This window comes from Bos grunniens, chromosome 4 (assembly GCF_055505025.1).
Source record: "Bos grunniens cultivar Pamir isolate PY7600 chromosome 4, Bosgru_T2T1.0, whole genome shotgun sequence".
Taxonomy (NCBI): domain Eukaryota; kingdom Metazoa; phylum Chordata; class Mammalia; order Artiodactyla; family Bovidae; genus Bos; species Bos grunniens.
In genome coordinates, this window is record NC_141168.1 from 6865855 (window position 1) to 6879951 (window position 14097).

The 14097-nt window shown below is 46.3% G+C and overlaps 2 protein-coding genes and 1 long non-coding RNA gene across 6 annotated transcripts in view; 1 reads left to right on the forward strand and 2 right to left on the reverse strand.

Annotated features, from left to right (window-relative positions):
* Positions 1–1282: 1282 nt before the first annotated feature.
* GIMAP1 (GTPase, IMAP family member 1) lies at positions 1283–6127 on the reverse strand. 4 transcript variants are annotated; one of them, XM_086398177.1, is made up of 4 exons: positions 5676–6127; positions 3717–3940; positions 3230–3278; positions 1283–2284 (listed from the first exon to the last, which is right to left on the reverse strand). In XM_086398177.1, the coding sequence occupies exons 3-4, from the start codon at positions 3270–3272 to the stop codon at positions 1431–1433; spliced, it is 897 nt and encodes a 298-aa protein (XP_086254303.1). In that variant the 5' UTR covers positions 3273–3278; positions 3717–3940; positions 5676–6127; the 3' UTR covers positions 1283–1430. The 4 variants fall into 4 exon arrangements, with proteins under 4 accessions (XP_086254303.1, XP_086254302.1, XP_086254301.1 ...); XM_086398176.1 differs by lacking the exon at positions 5676–6127 and adding an exon at positions 4443–4647; XM_086398175.1 differs by lacking the exon at positions 3717–3940 and having other exon boundaries at positions 5676–5982.
* Positions 4666–9655, forward strand: LOC147373458 (uncharacterized). Its single transcript, XR_015163092.1, has 3 exons — positions 4666–4832; positions 6992–7126; positions 9231–9655. It is a non-coding gene; the product is annotated as an uncharacterized LOC147373458 (long non-coding RNA).
* Positions 7824–14097, reverse strand: part of GIMAP2 (GTPase, IMAP family member 2) — a 34529-nt gene continuing 28255 nt past the window's right edge. Inside the window, 7 exon segments of the mRNA XM_086398181.1 lie at positions 7824–8640; positions 8643–8761; positions 8763–8982; positions 8985–9051; positions 9053–9411; positions 10795–10830; positions 11724–11784. Of these exon segments, the coding sequence (XP_086254307.1) occupies positions 8432–8640; positions 8643–8761; positions 8763–8982; positions 8985–9051; positions 9053–9411; positions 10795–10822 (1002 nt within the window). The 5' untranslated portion in view covers positions 10823–10830; positions 11724–11784 and the 3' untranslated portion in view covers positions 7824–8431.

The following is a 14097-nucleotide window of genomic DNA, read 5'->3' on the forward strand; positions in this document are numbered from 1 at the left end:
GTAAAAACCCATAACGGTGCAGCCACACCTAACCTCGAGTTCTCTGTGGCTCTCTGCTGATGCACCTGTGGCTTCCTGTCTTCTCTGAAACAGGAACTTTATTATTATTTGCATAAAAATCCAGATAGATAACTACATTGAAGACATTGCATGTTATTTTCCCCAAATCTTACTTCATTTGGGACAGACATGAACCATAACACATGCTAGAAAATTTGAAATTGTGTTATTTTCAGTACAGTCACATTTAACTTCTTGGTTCTAAGTCATTGTACTGGTAAATAAACTGATGTATGTGTGTGTGCGCTCAGTCGTGTCCAACTCTTTGCAACCCCATGGACTGTAGCCCACCAGGCTCCTCTGTCCATGGGATTTTCCAGGCAACAATACTGGAGTGGGTTGCCATTCCCTGCTCCAGGGTATCTTCCTGACCCAGGGATCAAATACGCAGCTCATGGGTCTCCTGCGTTGCTAGGTGGATTATTTTGGTGGCTCAGCTGGTAAAGAAAGAGACCTGGGTTTGATCTTTGGGTTGGGAAGATCCCCTAGAGAAGGGAAAGGCTGCCCACTCCAGTAATCTGGCCTGGAGAATTCCATGGACTGTCTAGTCTCTGGGGTTGCAAAGAATTGGACAGGACTTGCAATGTCACCTGGAATTAAACATTAACATGTTTGACTGTGATTTCTCTTTCCTTGATGATAATAAAAATCTGCAAGGTCACTGAAGGGAGATCACTACCTATAAGAACTAGAAAATAGCAAGAAGAGTCTGTATAGGCTATGGTCTGAATGCTTGTGTCCGCCCCCTCCCCCCTCAACATTCACAGGTTGAAAACCTAGTCTGGAGAGGAGGGTATTAGGAGGTGGTGTCATTGGGAAGGTCTTAGGTCAGGAGGGTAGATTCCTCATGATTGGAATTAGTGCCTTGTTCTAATTGAGTGTGAGGGCACAGTCAGAAGTTGGCATTCGCAATCTCAGGACTCTCCCCCAAACCCGATAATGATCATGGACTTCCAGCCTCCAGAACTGTAAGGAATAAATGTCTGTAGTTTTTAAGCCACCCAGACTGTGTGTGTGTGTGTGTGTGTGTGTGTGTGTGTGTGTGTGTTAAAATAGCGGTCCAAAGAGAGGAAGGCAATGTCTAAACAAACAAACCAGCAAACAGACACACACAAGCTCAAAATAAAGAGTGGGATTCCTTTGCTAGGAATCCATTTTCTACCAAAAACTGCCATTTTACAATTTCTCACAGATGATCAATACCTCAAAATAACTAAACACATTTTTAAGGATGTTTTAAAGTGGTAAACTTTATTTTAAAACTATGTGCTGGAGTAAGCATGAAATTTCTGAAAACTGATTCCTTTGAAATCCCCCTTCAGATCCAAGTGTCCAGGTCCTTTCTTGCCAGGTGACCTGCAAGACTGAGGTCACACCGTCACCGCCTCGGGCCGACGCCTGCAGAGCAGGTACAGCAGGAACAGGGCGCCCAGCAGGGCGGCTAGGCCCAGCTTACACCGGGTCCCCAGCCCCGCCTTGGGCCACCGCCACAGCCCGGCCAGCGGCCACGTCCGCGCGCGGGCGGCCAGTCGCTCCGCCACCCTGCGCAGCCTCTCCTCGGGACTCAGCCCGCCCAGGGTCTGCGCCAGGCGGTACACGTCGTTGGTGTAGGGGGCGCCGCCGTGGTCCCTCACCAGCTCCTCCACCAGCCCCATCAGCTCCCCGACCTGCGCCTCCCGCTCCCCGTCAGCCGCTCGGTTGTCGAAGGCGCAGCAGCGGCCCCCGCACTCGGCCACCAGCTCCCGGAGCGCGCGGTTGTCGGTGTCGCGCACGTACTGCTGCAGCGAGCCCCCGTCCAGGTCCTCCCTGCGGGTGAAGACCACGACGGCGTGCGCCGCGATGTCCGCCCCGAAGAGCGCCTTCACCCCGCGCCAGGCCTGCAGGTCCTGGGCGGTGAAGCGGCCGAGCTGGGTCACCAGGAGCACGGCGTGGGGCCCCGGGGCCGACAGCAGGTAGCAGCGGCCTCTTTCCTTGAAACCCGGGTCTGCCTGGGCGACCTCGGGGCTGAAGAGGTCCGGGGTGTCGAGGACTTCCACGTCCCACGAGGCCCAGCAGCAGCTCCCCGTGGCGCAGGCCCTGGTCACTGCTGTGGTCGCGAGCCTGGAGAGGAAGTGCTTCCGCTGGAGGATGCTGTTGCCCGTGGCGCTCTTCCCGGTCCCCGACCTCCCGGCCAGGAGGAGGCGCAGCCTGCGCTCCTGCAGGGCGGACCTGAACTCCTGGAAACCTGTGGGCAACAGTGGTCTGTAAGTTTCGGAACCTGAGAGCAACATGTCCCGGTTCCCGGGTCACCTGGACGCCTTGCGAGCAAAGGAGAACAGAACGCTTCCACGGTTGTGTTTGGGGCCAGACCTTTACTGAGTGACCTGGTGTGAGATTTGGGCACTCCAAGGGGGTCTCTACCCGTCTATTTCTCCCGTCTTTGGCGTCACACGTGCAGCTGTAGGTGCTCCAGCAGCTGCTGAATGTCTCTCTAGAGGATGCGCCTTTGTAATACAGGCCATTACTTCGTCTGATATGATCTGTCATCCAGGCTGTGCAGAGCTGGTCCCCAGTGACAATTTCTGTCTTATTTTCCCTGATACTGTCCCACTGGAGAAAGGGGTGGGGCAGTGGGCCCAGCCGGGAGGGCTATCTGGAGTCCCAAAGCCGGAGATTGAATCATAGACCTGTCCTCTACCAGCCTGGTAACCCTGGAGAGCTGCTTAATCTAAGTGTTAAACCTCTTCTGCACAAACGGAATCAATATTGTAGCGCTGTACTCAAAGGCTGTTGGGAGGATAAGACCAGGCCATCTCTCTTCCCTCCCTCCTCCTCCTCTCTTCTTCTCTCTCTTTAAACTGCTGTCTAATAACCTCCATCCATGTTCACTAACACCTTCTACCTGGTGAATCATGTTCTCTCTAATACACGATCTGATGCCCTCTATGTCCCCTTCTGTTCATTCATTTTACTTTGGGAACAGAGCTGCAGGTTAGTCAAAGAACTTAGTATCTCACAGCAGGGTGGGGGTACAGATCCAGGTGAAGTGCCAGCTCCAGGCCTCTTGCTGCTTCACCCCAGCATTGAGATGCCTCTCGGCTTCTCTCTGTTCAGTCTTGAATTAGCCCATTCCCCTACTACCTAGAGCTCACTCCTGGGGACAAACACTCATTGTGAGACGTGTTCTTACCATAGGCATTTTCTTCATCTCTTGGCATCTTCCGTCCTCCCATGATTACCTGAAAGAATCCCAGACACAATTTGTTCATTCACTCATTCATCAAATAGGTGTAACTGCCTACAATGTCAGGTCAAGTCCAAAATGCTGGTGACCCCACTGTGAGAAGGTCATAGTTCCTGCCCTCCTCTGAGCATCGGAGTTTAGGGAAGGAGGAGCCTGGTCTGGGTTGGGATGATGCTCTGAGAACACCTGGTGAGCTTGGCTTTGTCTTCTCAGGGCCCCCAAATGCAAAGAGCAAAGGGGAGATAACACTTAATCCCATCCATGCCAATGAGTAAACTTAAGATGTTAATTTCTCCAGGTGATTCCATGTCAGGTGGTGCTAATGGTAAAGAATCCGCCTGCCAATGCAGGAGATGCAAGAGATGCGGGTTCGATTCCTAGGTCAAGAAGATCCCCTGGAGAAGGAAATGGCAACCCACTACAGTATTCTTGCCTGTAAAATTCCTGGACAGAGGAGGCTGTTAGTTTGCAGTCCAAAGGGTCAGCAAAAGTTGGACACGACTAAGAGACTGAGCACCTATGTCAGTGACGTAAGCTGTCGGAAACAAGATTTCCCAGGAGTTTCAGCAGCGAGGGTGGTGATGGAGGGTGGGCTTGAGAAAACCCCGAGAACAAGAGTTTGCTCACTGACTGAGGATCTAACTTAGGGTCGCTGGCCTATGAAACAAGCAAGAAGAAAATTGGAAAACAGACGTATTTCCCAAACTCATCTGGAGAGTTTCTGCTCTTAGATAACAACATAGTTTGACTTCTCCTTATGTATCTAAATATGGGGAGACTGGGATGCTCTCCTCCAGCTCTTTATGTTCTGGCCCTTGAGTCTGAGGCTTCTCAAAGTACAATGATTATACCCACTCAAACATCATTTAATACAATTAAACATTTTGTGGTCGTTTGCCTGATCATGCAAGCTTCTGAACATGAGCCCACAGTCTCTGCTCAGTCTACTTCTCTAGCCTCATTTCCAATGAATCCCACCTCGCCTGCCCCCTCTTCACCCCTGCCCTCAGTCTGCCACTCCAGACACAGATTTCAGCACCCTTTCCCAACCCACCTCGGGCTTTCCCTCCCAGGACTCTTCATCCCACCCTACATTTCTGCCTGAGTCCTGTCTGTACTTCAACATCCATTTCAAATTCTACCTCCTCATGTCACCCACCTGTTTCCTGCAGGTAACTGTATTCAATCCCATTTGGCACCAACAGGGAAGGAAAAGCAAAGGGAGAGGCTGGGTGAATAACCTCTCTCTGGCCAAAGGACTCAGAGGGCAAGTTTGTCCAGAACTCAAGCCGAAGCTGTTTGTGTTTCTGCAGTCACTCTCCTGCTGCCCCATGCAAAGCTTTCAGTAAAGTTTACCCCGGGGCAAATCACATGATATGATTAGTTATTTTGTGTCTAGGCATCAACAAAGTCCCATAATTGACATCAGAGCAGAAATGAAGAAAGAGCCATAAGATTCAAACCCTAGAAGAAGAGTAGCTAAAGCAAGAGGTCCTCGCCAAAGGTGGAAATGAGGAAGTGTGCTACAGGGAATCCACAAAACTCTCGAGTAGGTCATTGGGATTTCCAGATAGTTTGAAATGTGGGTTAAAATCATTTAAAATAAATTTTAAGAAGGTGATAAGCTCTTCCTGAAATTTGGGGTGATAAATAGCTCTTTTTTATTGTAAAGCATTTGAATTCCTGTATTTTGAATACTCTGAAAATTCAAAGTTCATGTATCTCAGTGCCTCTCAAATATGTTGTTTTTCAGAACTACTTGAATGTTCTTTAAAAATGTCAATTCTGGGGGGACCATGCTCAGAAATTCTGATTTATGAATCCAGTGTATCTGATATCATCAGTCCACACATCAGAATTAAGAAATGAGCCGTTTATTCAGACCCCTTCATTGTACAGATGAGGAAACTGAGGTGTTCCTACAGCAGGGGTGGGAGAGACTTGAATTAGGGAGCCAACGTGTCAGGGCTCATGAGGACGAGGGGTTGAAGACCTGGTTCCTAACCTCTTTAGTCTCTTGAGGGTCCCTTTCTGTGGACAGAGGGGAGAGGGGGCATCTGGGGCGGGGTTGAATTCTGATGGTTTCCTGACTCAGCACACTGTAACTTGCTCTAAGTTAGATTGCTTTGGGGCCACAGGAAAGATCTTTTGCCTGTGCTGAACGTGCAGTTTGAGCAACGTTGAATGCCTTTTAAAATGCATTTTACTCCTGGACATGGTTCCAGTACAGACTTTTCTTACTGTATGGGGGAGGTGTGGAAGGAGACAGACATGTGTGCCCTCCAGACTGGGGACCATGCTCATAAACCTTTTTTGAACTTCCTGTATTGGAAACTTTGAACATCTTTACAAATCCAGATGCCCCATCTTAATGAGTCCGGCTGTTACTCACCCGAAAGGTGCCTGGTGGAGCCTGGGTGCTCAGACAGTAAATGCTCTCAGAACCATGTTCCTTCTGGTTAGTTGTAGCTCTTGCTCCCTGCGGGGCTCACCTTTCCTGGTGACAGGCTCTCACCAGTGATCCAAGAAGGCCCTGATCTCTGCTTTCCCTTCAGTTTTGAGTGTGGCAGGCTGTTTCCTTCCACTCTGCATAAAGGAAGTCTTTGAGACTCACAGCTCCTTTGAGCCTCGAGGGAGGGTTAGGTGGTGATGATTTAAAGAGACAGGAACATTGATTGTAGGCTTAAAGCATTTATCTTACAAAACCTCTCTCCTGTTGCGACTAATCTTCTGTGTTCTCTAGCAGGGCCCTCCCCTCCCCCCATACCAAATATCTTGTTGTAGGACCCCCAAGGCCTGAGTCTCCTTCTAGAACTGCTTAGTGATCTAATCTTCAATTACTTTTTACTGTGTAAGTGTTTCCCCCATATGAAAAAAGTCCAGAGCGCTTCCTGCTCCAGAACAAAGAACGTGATAGCTTTTCTCAACAGCCGTCCATTGACTGGACAGCCCTATGGCCAGTGCCCCTCTAGGGTCCAGTCTGTCAGAAAAGTCCAGAAGCAGAGTTTTATCTGAGAAAGGATGTTTTCTCAGCTGTGGGAGGACTTGAAGCTAGCTGATGTACTGAGGATGAGGGTGAATTGCTGTTGCTGTTTAGTCACTCAGTCATGTCAGACTCTTTGTGACCCCATGGACTTAGCCCGCCTGGCTCTTCTGTCCATGGGATTCTCTAGGAAAGAATATTGGAGCGGGATGCCATTTCCTCCTCCAGGGGATCTTCCCAACCCAGGGATCGAGCCTGTGTCTTCTGCATTGGCAGGGAGAGTCTTTACTGCCGAGCCACCATGCGTTTACACCATTCCTAAGTTAGCATTATGTAGAGGCTTACTCTGGTCATCTGTGTTGTTATCACTGATTCTAGTTATTCTGCCTCCTCTCATGAGGGTCATGAGAGTGAGGTCAGTAAAAGACCCAGTGGTGTGGTGAACAGGTACCAAAGGACTGGCTCTAGAACTGGTCAGGTCACCAATCCAACTCAAGCTTTTTAGAGTTGACTATCGCTGGATGTGGGAAGGATGACTGTCCTGAGCCCTAATCTACTGGCTGGGACCTGCTATTTCATCTTTCTTTCCAGCCCATTTTTTCAGGTAGGAAAGAGACCCAAGGTCAACTGTTTTCCGTTCTTTTTTTTCCAGGTACAGTGTCTCTTGAATGACTGACACCCCCATTTTTTTCCCATTCAGCATTATTTTTTTTTTTTTTTTTCAGCATTATTGAAGACTGGAGTCTCTCATTCTCCCACTAGAGTAGTGGGGCCAGGACAAGTGTGAGGAAAGTTTGGTGTCCAGGGCACAGAGTTGAAGGAGACACACTGCCAAGGTTTCTCAAGTGCCAGTCCTACAGGTGAATGACCCCGGGAGTGAGTATTTCCTTAAGACTGAGGTGAATATGGCTCCTCACTGGCTTTACCCAAGTCCGAACCACATAGACCAGTCTTGACTAAGTCTTTGCTACCCAACGTATACCTTTCATGAAGATGCTTCCAGTGTTTCTTTGATAACTCCTTGCCTTTCAGTGTTCTCATGCACGCATGTGGAATCTTCCTTCACCACCTGTGACTTTGCCTGAGGGTTTACCTGCTTACAACAGGGTGCTTTTAGCTCTAATCCTTCTTACATTTTCCCACCTCTTTTATGTGTATTGTTTGCTGCATCCTTGGAGTTTTCCTAATTATCTAGTGAGCTCATCAGTCATAAAGACTGTGTTTATTTTAATACATTCTAGTTTGCATTTAACAGGAAGATGTTAAATGTAAAATATTGCAAGTGCAAAATGCAAAATACTAGGTCCACTCTTGTCTGAAACATAAGCCTCTAGTATGTTTCAATCCTGACTGGGATTGGACACAAGGGGTAAAATCTAGCTGAGCCCCTTTTGATGCACATAAAACAGACTATTGATGTGTGTGTCTGTGTATGATTGTTGATCGTGAGTTGGTTGCATCAGAGAAATAAGCCATATGTCCATTTACCATCTTCAGAAGATAAAACCATAGCATGGAGTTAAAGACATGTGATCTCAGGAACTTTACAGCTCACTTGTTAATTTACTATACCTTGTAGAAATTTTATTGCCATTTTTGTTATATTCAGAAGAAATAGTGATAGTATAAAGAAGAAAAGGCGTTTTCAGGAGCATAAAACTGACTTTAGATAGAGACTTGCAAATGAGAAGAATTTTATGTTTATAACTTTCAGAAGGTTTTTGTATTATATTTCAAAACAAACAGGAAATTTTAAAATCATTTGATTCATTAACAAATAGGATGAGGTTGAGATCTAAACAGTTCACAGAATCTCAAACATTTAGCGGACACTGACTGTCCGGGGCAGGCTGCTGCTGCTAAGTCACTTCAGTCGTGTCCGACTCTGTGTGACCCCATAGATGGCAGCCCACCAGGCTCCCCCGTCCCTGGGATTCTCCAAGCAAGAACACTGGAGTGGGTTGCCATTTCCTTCTCCAATGCATGAAAGTGAAAAGTGAAAGTGAAGTCGCTCAGTCATGTCCAACTCGTAGCGACCCCATGGACTGCAGCCTACCAGGCTCCTCCGTCCATGGGATTTTCCAGGCAAGAGTACTGGAGTGGGGTGCCATTGCCTTGTAACTTACTCAGGATATGACAATGAATGAAGAGGCAGTGGTCAGTAACTATGACACAGGAGTCTTGCATTCCAGTCTACTGGTCTTTCTAAAAATCATCAATAGTTTTTTGGGTATGACTAACAGTAAACTACAGAATAAACGGCACATACTAAAGGGTAAGCAGCAAAAGAAATCGCATGTCTTGTGGAATACACAAAATAACTGACTGAGCAATGCGGCAGACACCTGAGCACACAGCGCTGTTTGGATTAGGGCTTTCTCAGGCAATTCGCTTTGGCCACGATTGTACCACGTCTCTGAATTTCCATGTATTTTATAAAGGTCCCTTTGAAATCCTGCAATCTTTCCTCTGACTGTACAGGCCCACATTCTGACTGTTAGAAGGCTGTACAACCTGTTAGTGTAGCGGTCACCCCTTTCCACTGTCCCCAGGCCCTCAATCAAGTCCATGAGCTCCTTCACGTGGTCATCCCAGGTGCTCCCTGTAGCATAGTTGTCAAAGGCACACACTCGCCCCCCACACGCTGCCACCAGCTCGCTTAGGGCTCTGTTGTCTGCGCCTTGGATAAAATCCCTCAGGAAGCCTCCCTTGAGGCTTCCTTGCGGGTGAAGACGACAACTGTGTGCTTCGTGGCACCCTCTCCAAAGATCTCCTTCACCCCCCTGAACAGCCTGCTGGTCCTCCGTGGTGAATTGGCCCAGTTGCATCACCAGGAGCAGCACGTGGGGTCCTGGGGCAGAGAGCAGGGAGCACCTCTGCACCTCTTGGAACAGGGAGTCAGAGGGGTCCTTCCTGCAAAACATATCTGGTGTGTCAATAACCACCACCTCTCTGTCTCCCCAGCTGCCCCGACTCTTACTGCAAGTCTGCGTCAAGGACCAGGCACTCAGTCTGGACTCAAATGCTGGCTTCTAGAGGATGCTGTTCTCTGTCGCACTTTTGCCAGTTCTCGTTTTGCCCACCAGAATGATTCTCAGCTCTGATCCTCTGGCACAGTGAGCTGGGTGACTCTTTGTAGAAGGTCCTGCTAAGAGCAAGTTTACTTAGAAGAGAAAGACAAATACCACATGATATCTCTTATATGTGGAATCCAAAAAAAAAAAAAGGATACAGATGAACTCACTTACAAAACAGATATAGGGGCTTCCCTGATGACCCAATGTAGAGGACACAGGTTCAGTCCCTGGTCGGGGAACTAAGATCCCACATGCTGCAGGGCAGCTAAGCCCACGTGCTGCAAGAAGAGAAGACTGTGTGCTGTACCCAGCGAAGCCCGCACAGTGCATCCAAGAGCCCCGTGTGCTGCAACGAACCCAGTGCAGCACGAATGAATCATGAAAACCAGACATGGACTCACAGACGTGGAAACAAGCTTCTGGCTACTGAAAGGGAAAGGGGCAGGGGAGGGGTAAATTATGAGTTTGGGATTAAAATATGCACAATACTGTATATAAAATAACAAACAAAGACTACTGTAGAACACAGGGAGCTGTACTCAATATCTTGTAATAACCTGTAATGTAAAAGAATCTAAAGAGAATATATTTGTGTTTGTATGTATACCTAAATCACTTCGTTGCATACCTGAAACTGACAAAGGATTGTAAATCAACTGTATTTCAATTAAAAAAAAAAGGTGAAAAAAGAGCAAGCTTACTTTGTTATCACCATACTGTCATGCCAATGGAATATTTTTAATGATAAGGAAATATCTGGGAGAAGATACTCTCATAATATACTGTATTTATAAAGTAGAAGCTGACTCTATTATCAAATAAGATAATGATTTTAAAGCATCTAGCTTCTCTAGGTCTGCAGGGCATTGTCATATTGGATCCAAGAAAATTGGGGGATGAGATAGAATTAGAAATGTATCTTGTCATTCAAAGTTTGTCTATATCACTCTGTTCTGGCCCCCTAAAAGGCAAATTTTCTGAAGATCAGAAATGTGTAGCCAAGATGGTGGTTCCATCTCCAGGTGGGTAAGTAACCTGCCTGTTCCAGGGCCAGAGATGGTTCCTCTGACCTTGGCTGGGCAGAGGTGTGGTCATGATCACCAGGGAAATGATTGGACCAGGGAAATTGAAATGAACAGTGTAAAGTTATTCTCTCTGATGAAGAAACAGTTGCTGGCTCATATTGTGATTCTAGAGGATAGCATGATTTTTATACAAAGTAGGCACAGAATAAGGCTTCCTTGAGACCTCAGTTGATAAAGAATCCGCCTGCAATGCAGGAGACCTGGGTTCGATCCCTGGGTTGGGAAGATCCCCTGGAGAAGGGAAAGGCTACCCACTCCAGTGTTCTGGCCTGGAGAATTCTATGGACTGTGCAGTCCATGAGCGACTTCCCCTTTCACTTCAGGCACAGAGTAGGACAGAAATGGCACACGCAGGAGGTCACTTACCAGAGGGACTGCCTTCATTTTGGCCCATGGCTATTCCTGAGGGACGGAGAGACCAGAGGTCAATTAAAAAAACGATCATTTTTGAGTTACAACGCATGAAAGAACCTTACATTTCTTGAGCATGTTCACAACCATGCCTCAGTTGTCTGCACAAAGCTGAGGAGGTGGGTGGGAAGAATTACGATCGCTGGTTTACAGAGAAATATAGTCACTTGCTCAGAGTTCACTCAGTGAGTCAGAAGATTGGGTTTGTTTGTGGCCCCACTTGCTGCTTCTCACCCCCACGCCCACCTCTCCCCTAGGGTCCCTCCTCCGTGGGGGACCACCAACCCCACCCCCTCTCTTGCTTTCCGTGGCCTTCCTTTGTTTCCTTTCTAGGTCTGCCGTGGTTGTCCGAGGCTGAGTCCTCTTTCCTTCCCTCCTCCCCATCTGCTCCCTTCCTTAGTTCTCCACCTTGCCGCCAAACGCCTGCCCTCACACGAGTCCTTGCTGAGAGACTCGGTGAATTAAAAACCCAACTCGGCAAAGTGCACTCTTCTTCAAACCAGAAACGTGCTTCATTTGATCTGTTACTTACTTGAATTTTCCTCTTTCCACAAGAAGCCTTGCCATTTAGTTCCCTTTCCTATGCAGAGGGAAGTATCTTAAAAACTGGCAACCTGTACTAAGTGACATGGCACAGAAAACTCTTGTGTTAATGAGAAAGTTCTTCCCAGTTAGCCTTTTTGTGTAATGTTCTCTTTGCCACTATTGGGTAAACTAAATTCCAAGATTACAGGTCCTGTAAACTGGCCTCACTTAAGCCAAATGCCATCACTCTGTTTCCCTGAAAACAGGGCAAATTTGTTTAATTATTTTTTTTTTCTTTTTCAACCATAGCCTGAAAACTAGGAATGAACAGCACAGAACTTTCACGAGTGTGGGCTTACCTGAGTTATTGTTGAAAGAAATAGATGCCTCCTTGTTCAGATCTGTGACTTGACAGTTCAGCTTCAAGAGAGAGAGAGGGAAAAAAAAAAGCTGAAAATCTAGTCTGCTTCTTCCTCTCTTGAATCTCCAGTGAGCTTCCATGCTGCAACAGAGCCCCTACACCATGACTATCTGAAATTCTGTTTTCAAAAATAAACAGTTAAAATGGCAAAATTTAATGAGTCATTTGTTGTCTTGTGGACTTGCCTCAATTGAAAAAACAAACAACGTTTGAATCGTTTAAGCTGGAATAAAGGGGAGGCTGATGATGCTGGTAGATTTGATTCCTTCCCCCATCCTGAGGCTGTGTCCCTACATTTACAAGTTTGCCTGAATGCAACCCTCCAAGGCCTCCCAGGAGGAATAACCTTATCCACACTTAGCGGTGACTGTTCTAAAGGCAAATGCCACTGCAGGGGGAGAAAGTATGGGTGTGGGGGCACAGGACAGGGCACTGTGCAGGGGAGAGTACAGAAAGGCGAACTGAAAGAGGGAGATGTCTGTCTGAATGCATTTGGAAACGACTCATTCATGGTTTCTTTGCTTTCCCTTTGCTCAGCTATGCAGTTCAGGGCAGCCTCCCTGGGGGACCAGTGACCCGGGCAGTGTCTACAATGATCTAGGCAATGTCTACAGTAATGATCTGAGTGTCTACAGTCAGGGGGAACGACCCAAAGCATTAAATTTGAAATCACTCAAATGTTTTTATCTTTATTTCTGTGATATTCAGCACAGTAAGGACAGAGGAAATGTGGGACTTCTTAGACAGCCTTTAAATATCCTAGATCAGTTGTGATGCACTTCGCTTTCCCTACCAACTGTTGATGAGAAACGATTCCCAGGCCTGGACCTCATCATATGAGAGGCTGGAAAACACAGTGCATCCCTGGGACCCAGGGGGACACCACTGTCTTTGTCACACACTATTATCACTGTTTTGAATTCTTCCACATCCTTTACTTTGTAGTCTTCTACTTAATAACAGTAATCTCTTCCTAAAAACAAAACATTCTGTGTCAAAACGCTAACAGGGACCTATTTCCAATTGTTTTATATGAAAGCAAATATAATGCAACATCGAATTCAAAGCCCACTGATTTTCTAAATTGTATGTAAAATTCAGTAAAGCACCTCTATAAAAACTTTCCATAGAATAAAAAAGCTTAAAATATTGCTGTTTTGAATACCTCAAATGTTTTTGGTTTATGAAAGAAAGGTATTGGATAATGTAAGTACCCTGACAAATAACTCAATTAAAAATGGGCAAAGGACCTGAATAGATATTGTTTCAAAGAAGACATACAAATGGCCAACAGGTACTTGAACACATGCTTAGCATCATTTATCAGGGGAATGTAAATCAAAACCATCATGAGATTGCATCTCACACCCGTTAGGATGGCTATTATTACAAAGACAGGAGAGAAGTGTTGGTCAGGATGTGGCAAATTCATGTGTTGGTAACATGTATCACTCAATATGCATGTGGTCAAATTATTTTTCCACTGTTAAAGAACTATGTCTTTTTAATTAATATCTTCTCATATATTTGTTTTTTGTGCTGTGCATGCTTGGTAGCTCAGTCAAGTCCGGCTCTTTGTGACTCCATGGACTGTAGCCCACCAGGCTTCTCTGTCCATGGGATTTTCCAGGCAAGGATACTGGAGTGGGTTGCCATTTCCTCCTCCAGGGGTTCTTCCTGACCCAGGGATCACACCCTCATCTCCTACATCTCCTGCATTGGCACGTGAATTCTTTATGACTGAGCCACATGAGAAGCTCAGAATATATTTGTTGCTCATGGTTAAATTTTGTTAATTCTTTTGATATTGATTTGGAGAAGTTCTTTATGCAGTCAAAATGATCATTTTTACCTCCTCTTCTTGGATTAAAAAAAAATCTAATTTCATTCACTGTTAGTTTATTGTAGCTAGTATCTAGAAGAACCCACAGTTTGTTGTGATCCACAGAGATGACAGAGGATGAGGTGGTTGAATGGCATCACTGACTCAATGGACATGACTTTGAGCAAACTCAGGGAGATGGTGAAGGACAGGGAAGTCTGGTGTGCTGCAGTTCATGGGGTGGCAAATAGTCAGACACAACTTAGTGACTGAACAACAACAACAAAATCTAGAAGAATGTTCAATAATCACCATATAGTAGGCCTCCTTAACTTGTTTCTGACTTTTGTGGCAATAGCTCAATGCTTCCAGTTAAATAAAGTACAAGCTTTGAGGTTGAGATGGAAATTATTATTGTAAAAATGTAACCAATTATTTAGTTCAGTCTCTCAGTCATGACCGAGTCTTTGCAACCCCATGGACTGCAGCA